Source organism: Argopecten irradians, chromosome 8 (genome assembly GCF_041381155.1).
Source record: "Argopecten irradians isolate NY chromosome 8, Ai_NY, whole genome shotgun sequence".
NCBI classification, from domain to species: Eukaryota; Metazoa; Mollusca; class Bivalvia; order Pectinida; family Pectinidae; genus Argopecten; species Argopecten irradians.
The window spans coordinates 38071943-38088260 of record NC_091141.1 but is presented as its reverse complement, the minus strand read 5'-3'; the positions used below and the strand labels follow the sequence as shown (position 1 = coordinate 38088260).

General features: G+C 32.0%; 1 protein-coding gene across 4 annotated transcripts; it reads right to left on the bottom strand.

The window, feature by feature from the left end:
• Positions 1-2813: 2813 nt before the first annotated feature.
• On the bottom strand, positions 2814-14576 carry LOC138330296 (DNA damage-regulated autophagy modulator protein 2-like). 4 transcript variants are annotated; one of them, XM_069277795.1, is made up of 7 exons: positions 14426-14576; positions 12793-12940; positions 12175-12242; positions 11025-11167; positions 9560-9737; positions 8215-8288; positions 2814-6637 (listed from the first exon to the last, which is right to left on the bottom strand). In XM_069277795.1, the coding sequence occupies exons 2-7, from the start codon at positions 12921-12923 to the stop codon at positions 6449-6451; spliced, it is 783 nt and encodes a 260-aa protein (XP_069133896.1). In that variant the 5' UTR covers positions 12924-12940; positions 14426-14576; the 3' UTR covers positions 2814-6448. The 4 variants fall into 4 exon arrangements, with proteins under 4 accessions (XP_069133896.1, XP_069133897.1, XP_069133895.1 ...); XM_069277796.1 differs by having other exon boundaries at positions 14440-14576; XM_069277794.1 differs by lacking the exon at positions 14426-14576 and adding an exon at positions 14013-14313.
• Between the last annotated feature and the right edge of the window lie 1742 nt (positions 14577-16318).

The following is a 16318-nucleotide window of genomic DNA, read 5'->3' as shown; positions in this document are numbered from 1 at the left end:
GAAAAGCTTGAGCTTCTTATTTTACTTCAAGAAAAAAATATTAGTAATGATATATTGCATCCCGAAAAAAAAATCTTGGCACTATGTCCTTTAGGTGAAGAAGGTATCGATTGCGCATGCATCAAAATCAAAATGAATTATTTCATATTATTTTTGTGTTAATTAGACATATATATACACGATTAAACACCAATTATTGTTAAAATGATAAGTATCGTTTATGCTCTGTCGGCGATGGAGCACCTTTAAGATGTCAGATTTCGACAGTGTAATGATATCTGATATTTCCATAATTGCAGCCTTAGAATTGGTTTTCTAATCATGCATATTTTTTATAGAGGATTAACACTGTTTTGTAAAGAGGTTGATAATGAGAGTAATCTCTGATTTTTGTACCTCATAAAAAATCTTGTCAAGTTAATCCTTATAATTTAATCAAATTCCTGTAAATATTTTTCCATGAAACATTACATCGTTGTATTAGCCAATCAGAGGCGTCGTAACAAACGAAGACGTCATTTTTACGTTATGAGATAATAAAGTATTTTTTAGCCAAAGAAAATGCCCTTTACTACTAAGATTATATCAAAAGAAACACGAATAAAAAATATATATATATAAATAGGTTTATTATTTTGGGTTTATTAGTTTGACGTCCTATTAACAGCCAGGGTCATGTAAGGACGTGCCAGGTTTGTTGTTGGAAGAAAGCCGGAGTACTCGGAGAAAAACCATCGACCAGCGGTCAGTACCTGGTAACTGCCCCACGTGGGATTCGAACTCGCGACCCAGAAGTTGAGGGCTTGTGGTATTATGTCAAGAGATCTTAACCACTTGGCCACCGCGGCCTCTATATATAATACAAATATATCTATAAGTAATCAAATGAAATATAACTAAGGACAAGAAAAAAGTCAACTCGATGATAAAATAATGAATTTGTTTCTTTTAGTTAACAGCAATGGTATAAAACCATTCAGTATTCTCAAGGAACGGTTGTTTAGATTAGATATTATTTACCTAAATGTTCTCATTTGACTAATTAATTACATTATATCGATTAATTATAATAATATGAAGGATAAATACCAATGTTTTCGGTTAGATATGTTTTACTTCACTTATCACTGATTCTAAAGTCTGTGACCGGACGTTATCTTTCTGTATATAAAACACGTCGTTGTCGAGAATCTTTCACGTTACTTGCATAGATTACATCTTAACTTTTACATTATATACACAAATACATTAAGATAACATATTATATCTTTGTATATGAATGTTAAGACATCAAAGAGAAACAGACCATGATGGTGATAATTTTTATTTCTGTACAAATCCCGCCTCATAATGTGATAATGCTAAGGAAAGAAGTCAGTGCTTTGAGGAAATGGATGCTTTAATTAAGACTTATGAAATATATTGTGCCATTCAATTTACCTATTAGACAACTACCGGTTGGGAGGGAGAATATTAAAACATAAAGGGCCACCCTCCCCTTCATCGACAGTACAGGACTACAACACACAGCACAAGTAGGCGTTCTTATACTACTGCCTGGCGACCAAACCAAGGAATAAGAACGGTCTGGGGGCGCCAACCTAATTCTTTCCAATTTTATCTTGTTTTGTTAAAAATCGTTTATTCTATTCTATACTGTCGTAAAATGAATTTGCACTTGTAGAAAAAAAAAGAGCTTTTTACGTTTCTTTTTAATGTAACGTATGTTCCTTGTTCTTCTTGTAAGTTTATGAAACATTTTTCGCAAACTACGATTCTTGATTTATTTTCGCAAAAAACTGAACAATGTCTGTTTCTAATTCATTTCTAAAATGTTTTACTTTTTAAGTTTTTAGTGTTCAAATGTATTTAGGGAACATATAGTTATGACTGTCAACTCGTTTTAACAGATTGATTAATTATATAAACATATTTTTATAGGAACTGTAGAAATGATCGTCCACACACGGCCAGGTTTGCCACCTTTTCAAAACTAGAACATGAACGATATGTTGAAGAAAGCAAACTTTAGACTTGATTTTTTTTAATCGACACTCATGCTAACGTTTTTTTACATGGGGTCTATCATCTTACATTAAATTCAAACCGAAAATAAATTTTAATAAGTTACCACTTACACAAGCACACTCTGTTTTCATTTATGTATAATATAGTGGCTAATTACTTCCATTTCGTTGCAGTATGTTATCTTAAATGATTGTTTTTCTCGTGGCATTTTATAAAATGAGTCTTAGAAATAACGAGAATTGAGGATATTCGTAACCTCTCATATGAAATTAACACATATTTGTGATACATTATATCACATAACTAAAACATCGTTTATTCAGAAGAACGTCAAAATATGTTGTAAAATTCGTTTGAGGCCGCCATTTATTTTCACATGACGTCCTCAAGTCCTGTCCAGTCACGGCAATGTTTACTGACGTCACAATAAATTTACAGACAATGAAAAGCACTCCAGGATAAATAAAGTTATTGGAAACTTTTACATAGCGACGTCATTAGAAATCAGGCGGATTATGCAGAAAATGGATTATGTTATTTCTATAATGTCGAACCTATACACAGAACGTCTGAACTTTGTACCACTTAATTATCCAGCCAGCAGGTCCCGGAACATAATTTTGCCTAATAAATTTTCATCCAAACGGAAATTTTCCAGAATTGAATTTTGATTTAATCAAATGACAAGGTGTAACGATACGAAATAACTGTAATAAATATAAATAATCAATAGTCTTCACGCCGCAATATAAATCGTTTTAAGAACAAATACATGTAAACATTAATTTACCTTTCAAACATTTTATTTACAAAACCAGAACCATGATCCATTACATACAAACACCTTCTGGAGAGGCAAGAGAAGTCAGACAACTAAAATATAAAATCTTTTCATTCGGTACATAGGATATATTGAGCTGATCAAAATCAAGATATGGAATGAATATGCATGTATACATTATATACGAAGTCGATTGCAATATGCTAACAATAAATTATAACTATATTGAGAACACTGTTAAATAAAGAAATCTTGAATCAAAGAAATATTTTCAAAGGAAAAAATATCGTGGAAATGAAATGAAATTTAAAGTGGTTTTTTTAGGCCTAATCAATTGGTCGAGCGAATAAAGTACTGGATTGTTTTTGACCTTTGTATATTCAAATTATCACCCATGACAAAACTCTTTTGAGTATTAACTAACAGATTTTGGAGTGTAAAATTAACTTTTTCCTTGTAGTAAATTGGATAGTTGTTATAACACGTGCAGATTTTTTTCCAAACTGTCTTTATTTTTTAAATCAATTACTGTATAGTTTCTTTTTTCACGCGGAATTTAATTTCGCTATATAAGCGTCAAGTTAATTTCCGCAAAATTAAACAACCGCGAATAAAAAGGGGAAAGTGAAAAGCATAATCACCCGTATATCTTATCACTGTTAGAAATTAACAAATGCGCAAACACATAAGTACCAAAGAGGAAAATCGTGATTTTTTTTTCTTGCAAAAGTATACAGAATATTTTAAGTGCTTTACAGTATTTAGGTTAATAGTATATGGCACTAAATAACTAGCGCCAATTATATAACATGTTCCTATTAGACGATTGAAACTATTTAAGCACTGTCACTGACTTTGTAATATACAAGCACACTGTATTATGAAATTAACATCATCAATTGGAGAAAAGACAATCACATAGACTTTTAATAAAAATATAGTCCATACATATATTATATATATTATATTTGTTTAACTTTATATTTCATTGATCTTCATTTGAACACATTAATATTCATGAAAAGCATATATTTACAAAAGTTCAAATTCCACAAAGAAAAATATTTAATGTACAACTCAAATATATACTATTCCACAAAGAAAGATATTTAAAGTACAACTCAAAAATATACTATCACAAAAAGTTTAAATAAAATATAACTCATCAGACACATAAATGTAATGATAATTCGAAGATATTTGTTTTAAATAATACATGCTTTTATATTGTAGATCTTTAGCAAATAAACATGCATTTAAATGTAGATTTAGCTTGGTATTATACATTTCTACACTAATAATATAAAAACACTTTCTTTCGCAGCTAGTGTATTTATGATTTGCAATTGAAAAACAAGTTCGCGAAAATTAACACTTATGGATTTGAAAATTAAATGGGCACTCCTATCAAAATGAAAGATGTATAAATATTAATTCAGAGAGATGCATTTTCGCAAATTTATTTGGAACGTGAAATTCGCGAAAATAATCCGCACGCGAAAGAACGTTGGTTTACAGTACAAAATAAAATAAAATAACTGCTAAATTTCAACATAACAATATACATCTGAATCTGTCCTATTTCAAGCGTAATTTGTAAGCAATGACATCTTCAGGTGCAGTTAATGAACAAAGATTTAATGCCCGTAACTAACTAACGGAATTAATTACAAAAAACTCAGAAAAAAATCACTGAATGTGAAGATGATAATGGTATATATTTCTGTGGATATATGTTTATAAACACATAGGATTATAAACTCGTGTAAATGGAATTTACACAGCATGACTTAATGTCAACCTCTCTATTTAAACTCTCAAATTTACATGGTAAATAAGAAATGTAAAGCATAAGATATATCAAAGTATTTTGGTACATACAGATGTGGAGTTAGTGTCGATCATTTTGAATTCTTTAATATGGCACACTTTGAAAAAAATAGAATCATAGAATAATGAACATGTGGTACAGTTACTATTATACTTTTCTATTTTCAGAACATTTTCAAGATTGAGTTAAACGTTTTAGTCTATTATTTAACATAAAATGTTCATTTTGTAAAACAAATATTCAAGGAATCCATGATACAATTGTAAAAGATATATTATAAATTCCACTACAGTTATCATTCATGGACCACCACAAAACATTTCTATATCGACAAAATAATTCCAAACTTCCGAACTAGGACATGACTGCAGAGGTACATACTGTATACACATTTTTGTAAATGTTGATGTGTTTATTTTCAGGGAATTCATTTTCGTCATATTTGCGGTCAGGTACATTTTAGCGAACTTACTACCAGTGAGTAAAATGGAAAGAATGACAAGTAAGATTCTCTATATAATATTATGTTATTATTATTACTGATAGAAATTAACAAATGCGAGAATATTTCTCCTCATCAAAGAGGTGATAGCGGTTTTTTTCTCCCGCAAAATTAAATCGCAATATACAATACAATTCATATGAAAGACGTAACATGTTTCAGTTCGTCTATGTAATACCTTAATTATGACTAGGAATTCATCTTCATATGAGTTCATTTATTAATCTATATGAATTAATATAATTTTCACAGATAATAAATATTTTAAATGTTTCAAAATGTTGCTTTCAGTTCATCTATGCTAGCACAATAAAAAAAACCAACGCAAGTTTACGTCATTCGTACATGTTATCAAATCAATTATCAGTCCTGCCGTATCCTATATTGTATCGACTAAACATTACATATCTCGACCACAAAAATACAGAAATACAAAACATATAATCATTAAAAAAATTAATTAGTTATAAATAGTATATACTTTGTATCTTATTACATGCTGATATCACTATGTCATTGTGTAATCGCCAAAATATATAAATCTTTTTTATAGTGACAATTACTGTTCCGTATTCTCTTAATATTCTGATTTATCAGAGATACTCATCTTCGTTACTCCGTCAGTATTGACGGAGTCAAACGATTTAGCGAGTAACTTTGATCTTACTGACGGAGAAAAACCAGAATGTCTTCTAGTAGTTTCATTTTTCGTGTTCTTCTGATGGTTGTCATTGATTGTAGCGGTCGATTTGCAGAAAAATATCGCTAATGTGTACAAAAAATACATGTAAAACAAAAGATCAATGATCGAACATGCGGCACAGAAAGCGATGTATTATCAGAACAGATCAGATTTCATTAGATTAAGCTCTTTTAACTTATCATCACTTTCACAATAAGTGAAGATTAATCTTGAAAGACAAACATGTTATCTATAACTATGTAGAAATATAATGACATTTACACATTATTAGCTGTAAACAAAACTATTTTCGCGGTCGCTTCAATCCGTGTTTTTTAAACCATACAACTTTTTTCTGGGCAATTTTAAATTCACGACATACATGTAGTTTTAAATCGCTCTTATGTACATATTGTAAGCGTATTTCATTATTTTTCGCAGAAATTTTAATTTCACGACATACATGTAGTTTTAAATCGCTCTTATGTACATATTATAAATGTATTTAAATATTTTTCGCGGAGATTAAATTTTCACGATTTTTAATCGCCCGTAATAAACGCGTAATTCATTCGCACACGAAAATAATTTGGTTTACAGTTTATCTTTCGTACAGGTATCCGTCTATGCCAGCAGTGGTGACCTTTCATCTGGAATGGGTAATGGTTGTTCATCTAAATGTCTTACACTGAGGGTAGCGTTAACCTGCACACGCACTTTCTGAAAGTCTCTGACGTAGGTGAAGAAGAAGAAAAGAAACAACACAGCCGTCACCCACTCCGAAATGGTACTCACTATGTGTGCATCAAAGCCCTGAAAATGTAGAATATGCAAAAGTCAGTTATATAGAGTATTTTACCAAAACAAGTTTTAATTAAAGCTACAAAACATATTAAAAATATAGAGTATACCTGAGAAAGCCAGTTACGTTGAATAAGTTATCAAAAGAAGTTTTAATGCGACAAATATATCACAAACGACACCAAAGGTAATATATTTTAATATTGAGGCAGTACGGTAGGTTGTTGCTTGGTACTTTTAGACTCGGTTTTGATGTCACAGAACAAAGGGCTGGTGACATTGATGATGATTGAATTCTACAAATTATATTGCATGTCGTCCAATCTGACTAACATATACTCCTGTATAGCTATGATAAATATTATGAAGGATCTGATTTTATTCAGATTAGTCAAATGCATGTTGAATTGAATATATCACTGTTGCAATTATGTTATTTTTCACATAAGGTATTACGGCGAAGTAACCAGACTCTAATTTGAATATGTGATAGGATTTGACTTAGTTTTGCATCATATGTACTGTTAATCAACTTTCTTTCGTGACTACTTAATTTCGCGATACCCGTTTCAAAACATTTTCGCGAAGATTAAGTTTTACGGATTTAAAATTGAAAGGAAATACATTTGAACTCTCAAGAATTGTGGAAAATATCAAGTCGCTGAGATAAACTTTCGAATTTACCTTGATCGCGAAATTCGCGAAAATAAATCGCACGCGAAAGAAAATTGGTTTACAGTATTGCTGACCAAACGGGAAACGCTTAATCTTCCAATTACCCTGGTTCTGTTGCTTGACTTGATTGAACCAATATTATTATTTCGTCATGAACTTTTTAACTTTTTTCCATACTTTGCAATTTGCAAAAGCTTGCCAGTCCTTTGTCAATTATATGCATGTGTTCAGGTGATATTGTGTTGTTGCATTGATTTCCCTTCAGTTATTATTTGCATGTTGAAAAAAAAATCATACAATGTCAACTTCGATCTTTTCTAATAACTACCACATTTTTTCCACTTTAACATAAATTTCATCAAAGTTTGTGTTGTGGTAAAGATTAATACTGCGTATGCTTATGATTTTACAAATTAGATTTGTTTCAGAACAGTTTTCACAGAAAGAAGTATTCTGAGTAGTAAAACCAGAGATATGCATCATGGTATCGCAACAGAACTTCGTCTGATTTTTAAAAAAAAAAGTTTTTTTTATCAAATCAACTTATAGAGTTTATGAAATACAATTTTAGATGGTTCTCTGTCATGTCAAATGGTCGCCATAGCAGCAACAAAACATGCGTAAATAAATTCATATGACAGTATATAATACAAGACAAATTTCGTGTATATAGACATATTATTGAATTATAACTCAGACGGTAAGTTTGGCCACTGTGAACAGCTTTTTGATCAAACATTAGATACCTTCGAAACAAATTTTTATTGTTCAAAATTAAGTTATTTTTAATATCTCAATATATTCCAAACAGCAAACTGCATTTTTCATCAATGGTTAAAACAGAAAAATATTGATGAATAATAAAGCCTAAGGGAGGTTACTCCCACAAGAATTAAGCACCAGTACATACTTACCTTTTCAGATGGCTTCCAATGTAGCTTGTCTTTTGTGTCAGTTTGATATCGGGATATTGCCGCTGATGAAAATGCTGTTCTAAGTTAAGGAGTGTTTCAAGTGATTGTGGTTGTTTAATAACTGAATATTTAATAAATATTTACAATCTGCCTGTATTACGAAAGCACATTTATAGTAAAACTTCCAATTTTCAGAAATCGTCTGCATTTCATTTATACATTTATAGAATACATGTATGGTACACTATTCTGTCTAATCTAACATCTTCATATTCTGATTTCCTGTGTAATCTGACTCATGAGTAACATGGTCTTAACTGATCCCTGGGTATTCTATTATCCGGTCTAACCTGACGCATATGCATTCTAGCACATTTTCATATTCGACCCATACATATTTTGACACCCTGCCTAATTTGAAAGCTAAGTATTGTTGTGCTATCTGAAACCTGGCTACTCTGACACCCTGTCTCATATGAATCCTGAATATTCTGACACTCTGTCCTATCCAACTTCTGAGTATTCTGACACTCTGTCCTATCCAACTTCTGAGTATTCTGACACCCTGTCTCATATGACTCCTGAATAACCTGACACTCTGCCCTATCCAACTTCTGAGTATTCTGACACTCTGTCCTATCCAACTTCTGAGTATTCTGACACTCTGTTATGACTTTCTGCCTAATTTTACTTTTTTTTCTTACAGAATGATACTGAAAATTTGATATAAATCACATGAGGGACATCCTGTTGTAAGGGCTGTCCTCATATGTATTTTGGGACATGTTGATTTTTACTTTCAAAAGTGGTGAGTCCAGAACTTATGGGAAAAAATCCTACATACAGTAGATTGTGGATAATCTCTAAAAGATGCTCCACTGCTGACAGAACAAAAATGATATTCATCATTTGAACAATAATTGGTGTTTAATCATGTATATGTATGTCTAATTAACACAAAAAATAGTATTGAATAATTTCTTTTGCCTTTGGTGCATGCGCGATCAGTACTTAATTCCATATAGGATATAGTGCCACAGATTTTTTCCGGGATGCAATTAATTATTTTTCATATTTTTAACTTGAAGTAAAATTAGAAGCTCAACTTTTCAATGGTGGTAATGGTGTTAAGTGAGTAACTTTTGTAACTGAATGAAAATACTGAATCGTCTGCACCTGTTTTTGATAGTGAAAAAATATCATTTGTCAGCAGTGCAGCATCTTAATATTATGACATATAGTGAAATATTACATTAAGAGTTGAGGAGTGGCCATAACCTTTTACTGTTTATAAAAGTATTTCTGTAAATCAATTAGATTTTGTCATTGCGGACAGAAAGGATACCCATTACCATGCTGAATGCTGCAATTATGGATAAAACTAGCCGGACCCGTGCAATTGACCGACCGTTGAATTCAGGGTGCATATGATAAGTGAGCCAGGTTTGAATGAATGCATAAATGACACCAAAGCCGAGCACCAAACATGCTCCAGTTAAATGGACTGGTTCAACAACAGTTTCCTGTAATGAAAAGGTAATTGTTTACAATTTTACACCCCTAAACACACATTTGAACTCTTCCAATCTGAGCATGGCACAATTCACTGTAAAATTATAGGTGAGAGTAAGTTGATACACAATATATTTTTACAAATCTTACACCCCTAAACACACATTTGAACTCTTCCAATCTGAGCATGGCACAATTCACTGTAAAATTATAGGTGAGAGTAAGTTGATACACAATATATTTTTACACGTCTTACACCCCTAAACACACATTTGAACTCTTCCAATCTGAGCATGGAACAGTTCACTGTAAAATTATAGGTGAGAGTAAGTTGATACACAATATATTTTTAGAAATATATGCTGAGGTTGCCTTCACTCAGAAGGTTTATTCCTGTACTGGGCTTGAAAAAGTAAAAGTTCACCTGTCCAAATAAGTTACAAAAATAAGGGTACATGTAAACAAATTTCTCACATATTCAAATTTACTTCATTTTTTCAACAATTTGATTGATATGACTTGATATAAAAGATATTGCAAACAATGTCATATAAAGTAAACAAAAAGGTTGAAGGAATTGACAAATGTAGAATAAAGATGTTCCATCCCAAACAGAGTATAAACCATATTTATCATTTGAACAATAATTGGTTTTTAATCGTGTATATATATATGTCTAATTAACATGGAAAAAAAATAATATGAAATAATTTATTTTGCTTTTTGCACATGCGCAATCAGAACTTCACTCCATATAAGACATAGTTACTTTTTTTTTTTCGTGATGCAATTAATTATTTTTAAATTTTAATATTTTTATCTTGAAGTAAAATTAGAAGCTCTAACTTTTCAATGGTGGTAACAGTGTAAAGTAAGTAACTTTTGTAACAGAAGAAAAGAAAGTACTAAATCGTCTGCTCCTGTGATAGAGAAAAAATAACATTTGTCAGCGGTAGAACACCTTTTATCAATCTTTATAAACCTTTACAAAGATATGAAAAAAAAAAAAATTAGAAGTAAACAAATAAAATAAACAAAAAACAAACAAATAAAAATTTCTAATTCTGCATAGATTAAATCATTATCAGAGACCCAGTTGTCAGCTAAATGTAGTGTAGTACAATCAATGTGGGTCTCCAACAATGGGATAAAATGTTCTGTCATACAAAAAGATCAAAGTATTATCAAAATGCCGAAACTTAAATAATTGTGATGGGTCAGAGAGACCGCGGCCTATAATATGAATAACTCTAGGACAGGTAACAGATAAATACATGCACAAAACTCAAATACCTTACCTGGAAATTGGCAACAATGCTAAGCCCAAGAGAGCTCAGAGTTCCCAGAAATAGACCTGCCTTGTTAAGTCTTCTGAGACGTCCATCTTCATGGCCGGTTAAACTTTCCACCAACTTGTAACGAACATACATAGTACAGAATGCTGGAAATATAATCATTTTCAAGTCATGACATGTACTTTTATTTGTGTTGTGCAATAATAGTTGTCTATGATCTGTTTAACTCATTCACCCCTACAATTCCATAATGGACTGGTCTAGTCTTTGACTTAGAAGAGTCTAAATCTGTCTTCAGGGGTGAATGAGTTATTGAATAATCAAACTTGTATCTTAGTATGCAGTTCTGATTAGCCAAGCTGATAATACACCTAAATATAGAGTCTGAGTCAATTCAATCCCATCGGTGCCACCAAATGTAACATGCTGAGATTGCGGCCCGAACCAATGGAGCGGTCACCAATCCAAGAGTGTGCCGCACTCACCATTGCTTAACTATGATACACAATACCAACACTCATCCGTATAGCCAAAAAAGCTAGCTGATGGACTGTGCTGCTGAAATGTCCATATCCATGTATTGTCAAAGAAAGCAAAAATGGTCTTTATCACAAAGTAGTTTTTATACACAAGTCAGTCATGTTGAGTTTGACAACTGCTCTGGTATTTTTGACCCAAGAAAGGTAGAGCTAGGGGTGGTCACTTCAATGATATCCATGATGCCAGATAAATCAGATAATCTTTATGGTAAAACAAAGAATCATTTGCTTAATAAATGCTCCACCGCTGACAAATGTTATTTTTACACTATCAAAAACAGGAGCAGACGATTTTGTATTTTTCTTCAATTAAAAAAGTTACTTACTTTACACCATTACCACCATTGAAAAGTTTGAGCTTCTAATTTTACTTCAAGTTAAAAATATGAAAAATAATTAATTGCATCCCGAAAAAATTCCGTGGCACTATATCTTATATAGAATGAAGTAATGATTGCGCATGCACCAAAGGCAAAACAAATTATTTTATGTTAGTTTTTGTGTTAATTAGGCATATATATACACGATTAAACACCAATTATTGTTCAAATGATGAATATCATTTATGCTCTGTCGGCGGTGGATCATTTGCTTAATAAATGAAAAAAACTTACCTAGAGTTGCAGCGATATTTAAAAATTGTCCAAATATACAACTCTCTGGTGGTTTGGTCCCTGTGTCACTGTAGAAATATACCATATTTAAACTCATTATATTGAAACAAATATGTTTGTGATATTCCGTTTTAGCATATCTGTATTACAGAGTTAGCTCTCTTGTGGGTAGGTCCCCATTGTTACGTTATTATTGTGTGAGCAAAACTCAAATTTTCTCAGAGAAGTATTACGTAACGCTTGCAAACACATGAAATCACAATCATTACCTACCCACAAGGACAGATAACTCTTTAATATACGGTACATATACAGAATACAGTGTAACAGGTGCCACTACTACTGTAAACTTATTTATTTCCTTGTCCTCATGTAATTAAATTTTTAATGATTTAAGTTGAAATATTCTATTGAGCTTGTAGTTTAATCTTTTTTTCCTGTATGATTCACATATTTGTGAATCCTAACAAGACAAAATTTGTTTTTTGAATTCAGTGTGGTGCACGAAAAATAGATATCTTTTTTTGTATCTTGGACTATCTGCATTAAGGACATATATATACATGTTAAACCTACTATGCCTCCTTCAATACCCAAATTTTCTATAGTATACCTTACCTGATATAGGGGAAATATGGTGCAATGTCTTTATTAAGGACAGCTATGATGTAGGATCCAATAAATGTTCCACAGGAAACAACTACCAGGGCTATCGGCAGGTAGCCGAGTCCACCCCCACATAACTGCATTCTCTCAGTTATCACACCTGTAACGAGAAATATAATGTACAGGTAACTGAGCCCACCCCACACAACTCCATCCTCTCAGTTATCACACCTGTAACGAGAAAATATAATGTACAGGTAACTGAGCCCACCCCTACACAACTGCATCCTCTCAGTTTTAACACCTGTATTAAATGAGAAAATATATTGTTCAGGTAGCCGAGTCCACCCCTACACAACTGCATCCTCTCAGTTTTAACACCTGTATTAAATGAGAAAATATATTGTTCAGGTAGCCGAGTCCACCCCTACACAACTACATTCTCTCAGTTATCACACCTGTAACGAGAAAATATACTGTACAGGTAGCCAAACCCACCCCAATACAACCACATTCTCTCGTTAATATTGTTATACACCTGTAACGACAAAATAAAACAGGGGATACATGAACCTGATTCTTCAAGACAGAGATTTTTAAAATAACAAAAGAAGAGTATAATGGTCCTTGATTAAGTCCGAGCAGCTAGTTTGATCAATACAGAGGGTTCCAGACCAAAAACAACGTGGGAACAGGTTAAAGAACAATTTACCGTCGATTAGTCCAATCTTCTGGTGATCAAGACGTCATGAAACGCACATCAAATGACGACATCATAATCACTGGATAGTGGCACTGACAATCAACAGTAAATTGTACTTTACTCACGTCATTTTGGGATCTCAAAAACCCTGTATTTGTACCGAAAAAATCTTATGGCTAAAGTGTTCGGAGAGCCTGGTTCGAATAAAAATCAGTTTGGCTGTGCATTTATCCTCTCCTTCTAGTTTTGTATGGATGTTTTCATTGATGAAGCAGGAGGCGCTTCAGAAACACCTGTTCCTTTGTTGTACAAACAAATGTCTCATCAGTTAAATATTAAATTACCAGTTATACATGTATTTCATGCAGGTCAACTATATATACACTATATAGTGCTCCCAGTAAAATAAAATCCTACAGACTGGATACTACACATTAGTTCTATAATTGCAGTTGAAATTAAATGTATGTTTGTTTACCTCATAACAATACTTTAACAACAAGTGAATAAATATTTATCAAATACCGACCTTGTGTATACCTTTTCACTGAGCCTGAAGAATTAATATTCTTGTCCTGAATTTGAAAATTTCGAAAATTCGACATATTTTCTTGTTACGATATCAGTTTTTGCTGCAACTGCTACGTGCATTGTATGGTATACATCATGCACGGTAAATATCAAATGCTAAAGCCAAGTGTAAATGCATGATTTATTGTCTTGGTAATATATAGAAAACGTCAGTCATGATAAGATATTTGTACCAGGATATACATGTAGCTGAGATAAGAATATTTGGATATCATAGCCACGGGACCCAGTCAAGATTTGGGCCTAACATATGACAATGAAACCACAGTAGCTTGACAATCACCGTCATGTGATTATTACGAAATTCAGAAAAAAATAGGTATCGTCGATAAAAATCATTCAGATACTCACGTAAATATGTTTACCTGTTGCTTGTCTTTGCCAAACACTTATTTATGCAGAATTCAGATAAGTTAAACCCCACAGACGGGCAGTTTGCGATGGCTGTGTGTCCTACATACGTAATGCTGATGTTTACGTTGTGGAAATGAAAGTAGATCATTTATCCACTTCCGGTGCGTTTGCTTCGAATTTGGTTAAAGAAAGATAACTCGTACACATATAAGTTTGTCCTACATGTACTTTTTCATAAATATTTTTATAATCACTTTCTTAAAGCTTATATTAGACCTGAATATGTTGTGGAGAATTTAAAGTAATTGATAGACATCAAATAAATTATAGATCTATATGTTTTTTTTCACATTTCCATGCTTTCGGTTTAATTTGTTTAACTTGTACAACATAAAAAATATACATGTACAATATAGTTTCACTTCAGTTAAATCAGCCTTTAAAATATTTTTCACTTGCTAGAAGGTTGGTAGACTTCTTTTTTAATGATCATTTATTTCATTTAATTTCAAAGGAAAGAGTGAAATGGAACATGCCAACTTTTAAAAGTATCAAACAGCTACAGATGTACATGTGGGTTTAAAATATTAATAGATCTATAAAAGTGGTGAGAGAGTATATTGTATATTTGTCCGTAAGATGCATGTCAAAAACAAGGATTTATACGTCACTTATAAATCCTTGATGCCAATTAAAGAGCAAATAACTTACAAAATATCAATTACCGTTGGTATGTGTCAGGGAGCATCAATTCAACTAATTTTGTTTGCCAAAAACATTCCTCATAAATTCTGCTAATTCAGCAGACTCAAATTTTAGAATATCAAAAATGTTTCGAGACCTACTTTTTCAGCATTTTAACATTTTTCCCAATTTGATGTTTAATTGAAAACGTCTATGATGCATCGAAAGAATCGAAAACGAGTCTGAACCATTATTCAAAGTGATAATTGGGTAAAAGGATTTTGAGCCTCCGTTTTTAACACAACACTGGTTTTAAAAGGTCCATATAGCTAGAATATCAATTTCGCAATGGGGTGGATATATGTTGAAGTTTATTTCTCTTTTTTTTTCTCTCTGTAATTTAAAATAAAATTCACCATCACCAACGCACTGATTCTTAGGTATATGTACGTACATGCAATGATGACAAGTACAGTACTTAATTCATCATGTCTATATTATTAGGCTTTTTTTATATATATTTTCCCCATATATATTAGGCATTAAAAAAACTAATGATATAGGCAGGTTTAGCGGACTTAGTACTTACAACAAAATTAATAGATTCTAACAAAGCAGCATAAAAATGTCATGAAAAGAATGAAATTTTGCTTTTCCACAAGTGAGTCCATGCAATTTAACCACAGAGAGACATACGTCTACTTTCCGCGTGGGCGATCGTATATCTTAATTTATTCAAAACGAAATATAGATACTGCAACAAGAATTTATTTTATACACCAATTATAATCAAGATAACAAAGCAAGTACAATTTACTCGAACTCGGCAAACATCTGCACTGTGATTTTCTTTTCAGATCCGCTTGAATGGTCTTCGAATTATATCCGGCTATTTCTTTCCTGAAAAGAAAAAAATGAACTGTTTGGTATTTTGAAAGCGGGAGGGAGAGGGAGAGATAAACTCAATTATGCATAAACTACATGTATAGAGAAAACTTCCTTATTTATCAACTGTAGAAAAAATTAAAGTTAATGTCTGGTGTATTCTTCAGTTCATTTTTCTCACCACACACACAAATCTCTGTCTTTACTAGAAAGTACCGAATTTGATTATATTGCAATATCCATAGGCACTTATTAGAACTGTCGTTATCTTGATTCTTTACATCACCAATACTCCAGTGGTAACTATCACTGTCGTTATAT

Bases quoted from the DNA above. Each gene is read 5' to 3' on its own strand.
- LOC138330296 (XM_069277794.1), bottom strand. From the start codon at position 14,088: ATGTCGAATTTTCGAAATTTTCAAATTCAGGACAAGAATATTAATTCT. The intron at 12,243-12,792 runs GTAAGGTATACT...ATATTTCTACAG, and splicing joins CCATATTTCCCCTATATCAG to TGACACAGGGACCAAACCAC. The intron at 8,289-9,559 runs GTATCCTTTCTG...AACTTAGAACAG, and splicing joins AGCATTCAGCATGGTAATGG to CATTTTCATCAGCGGCAATA.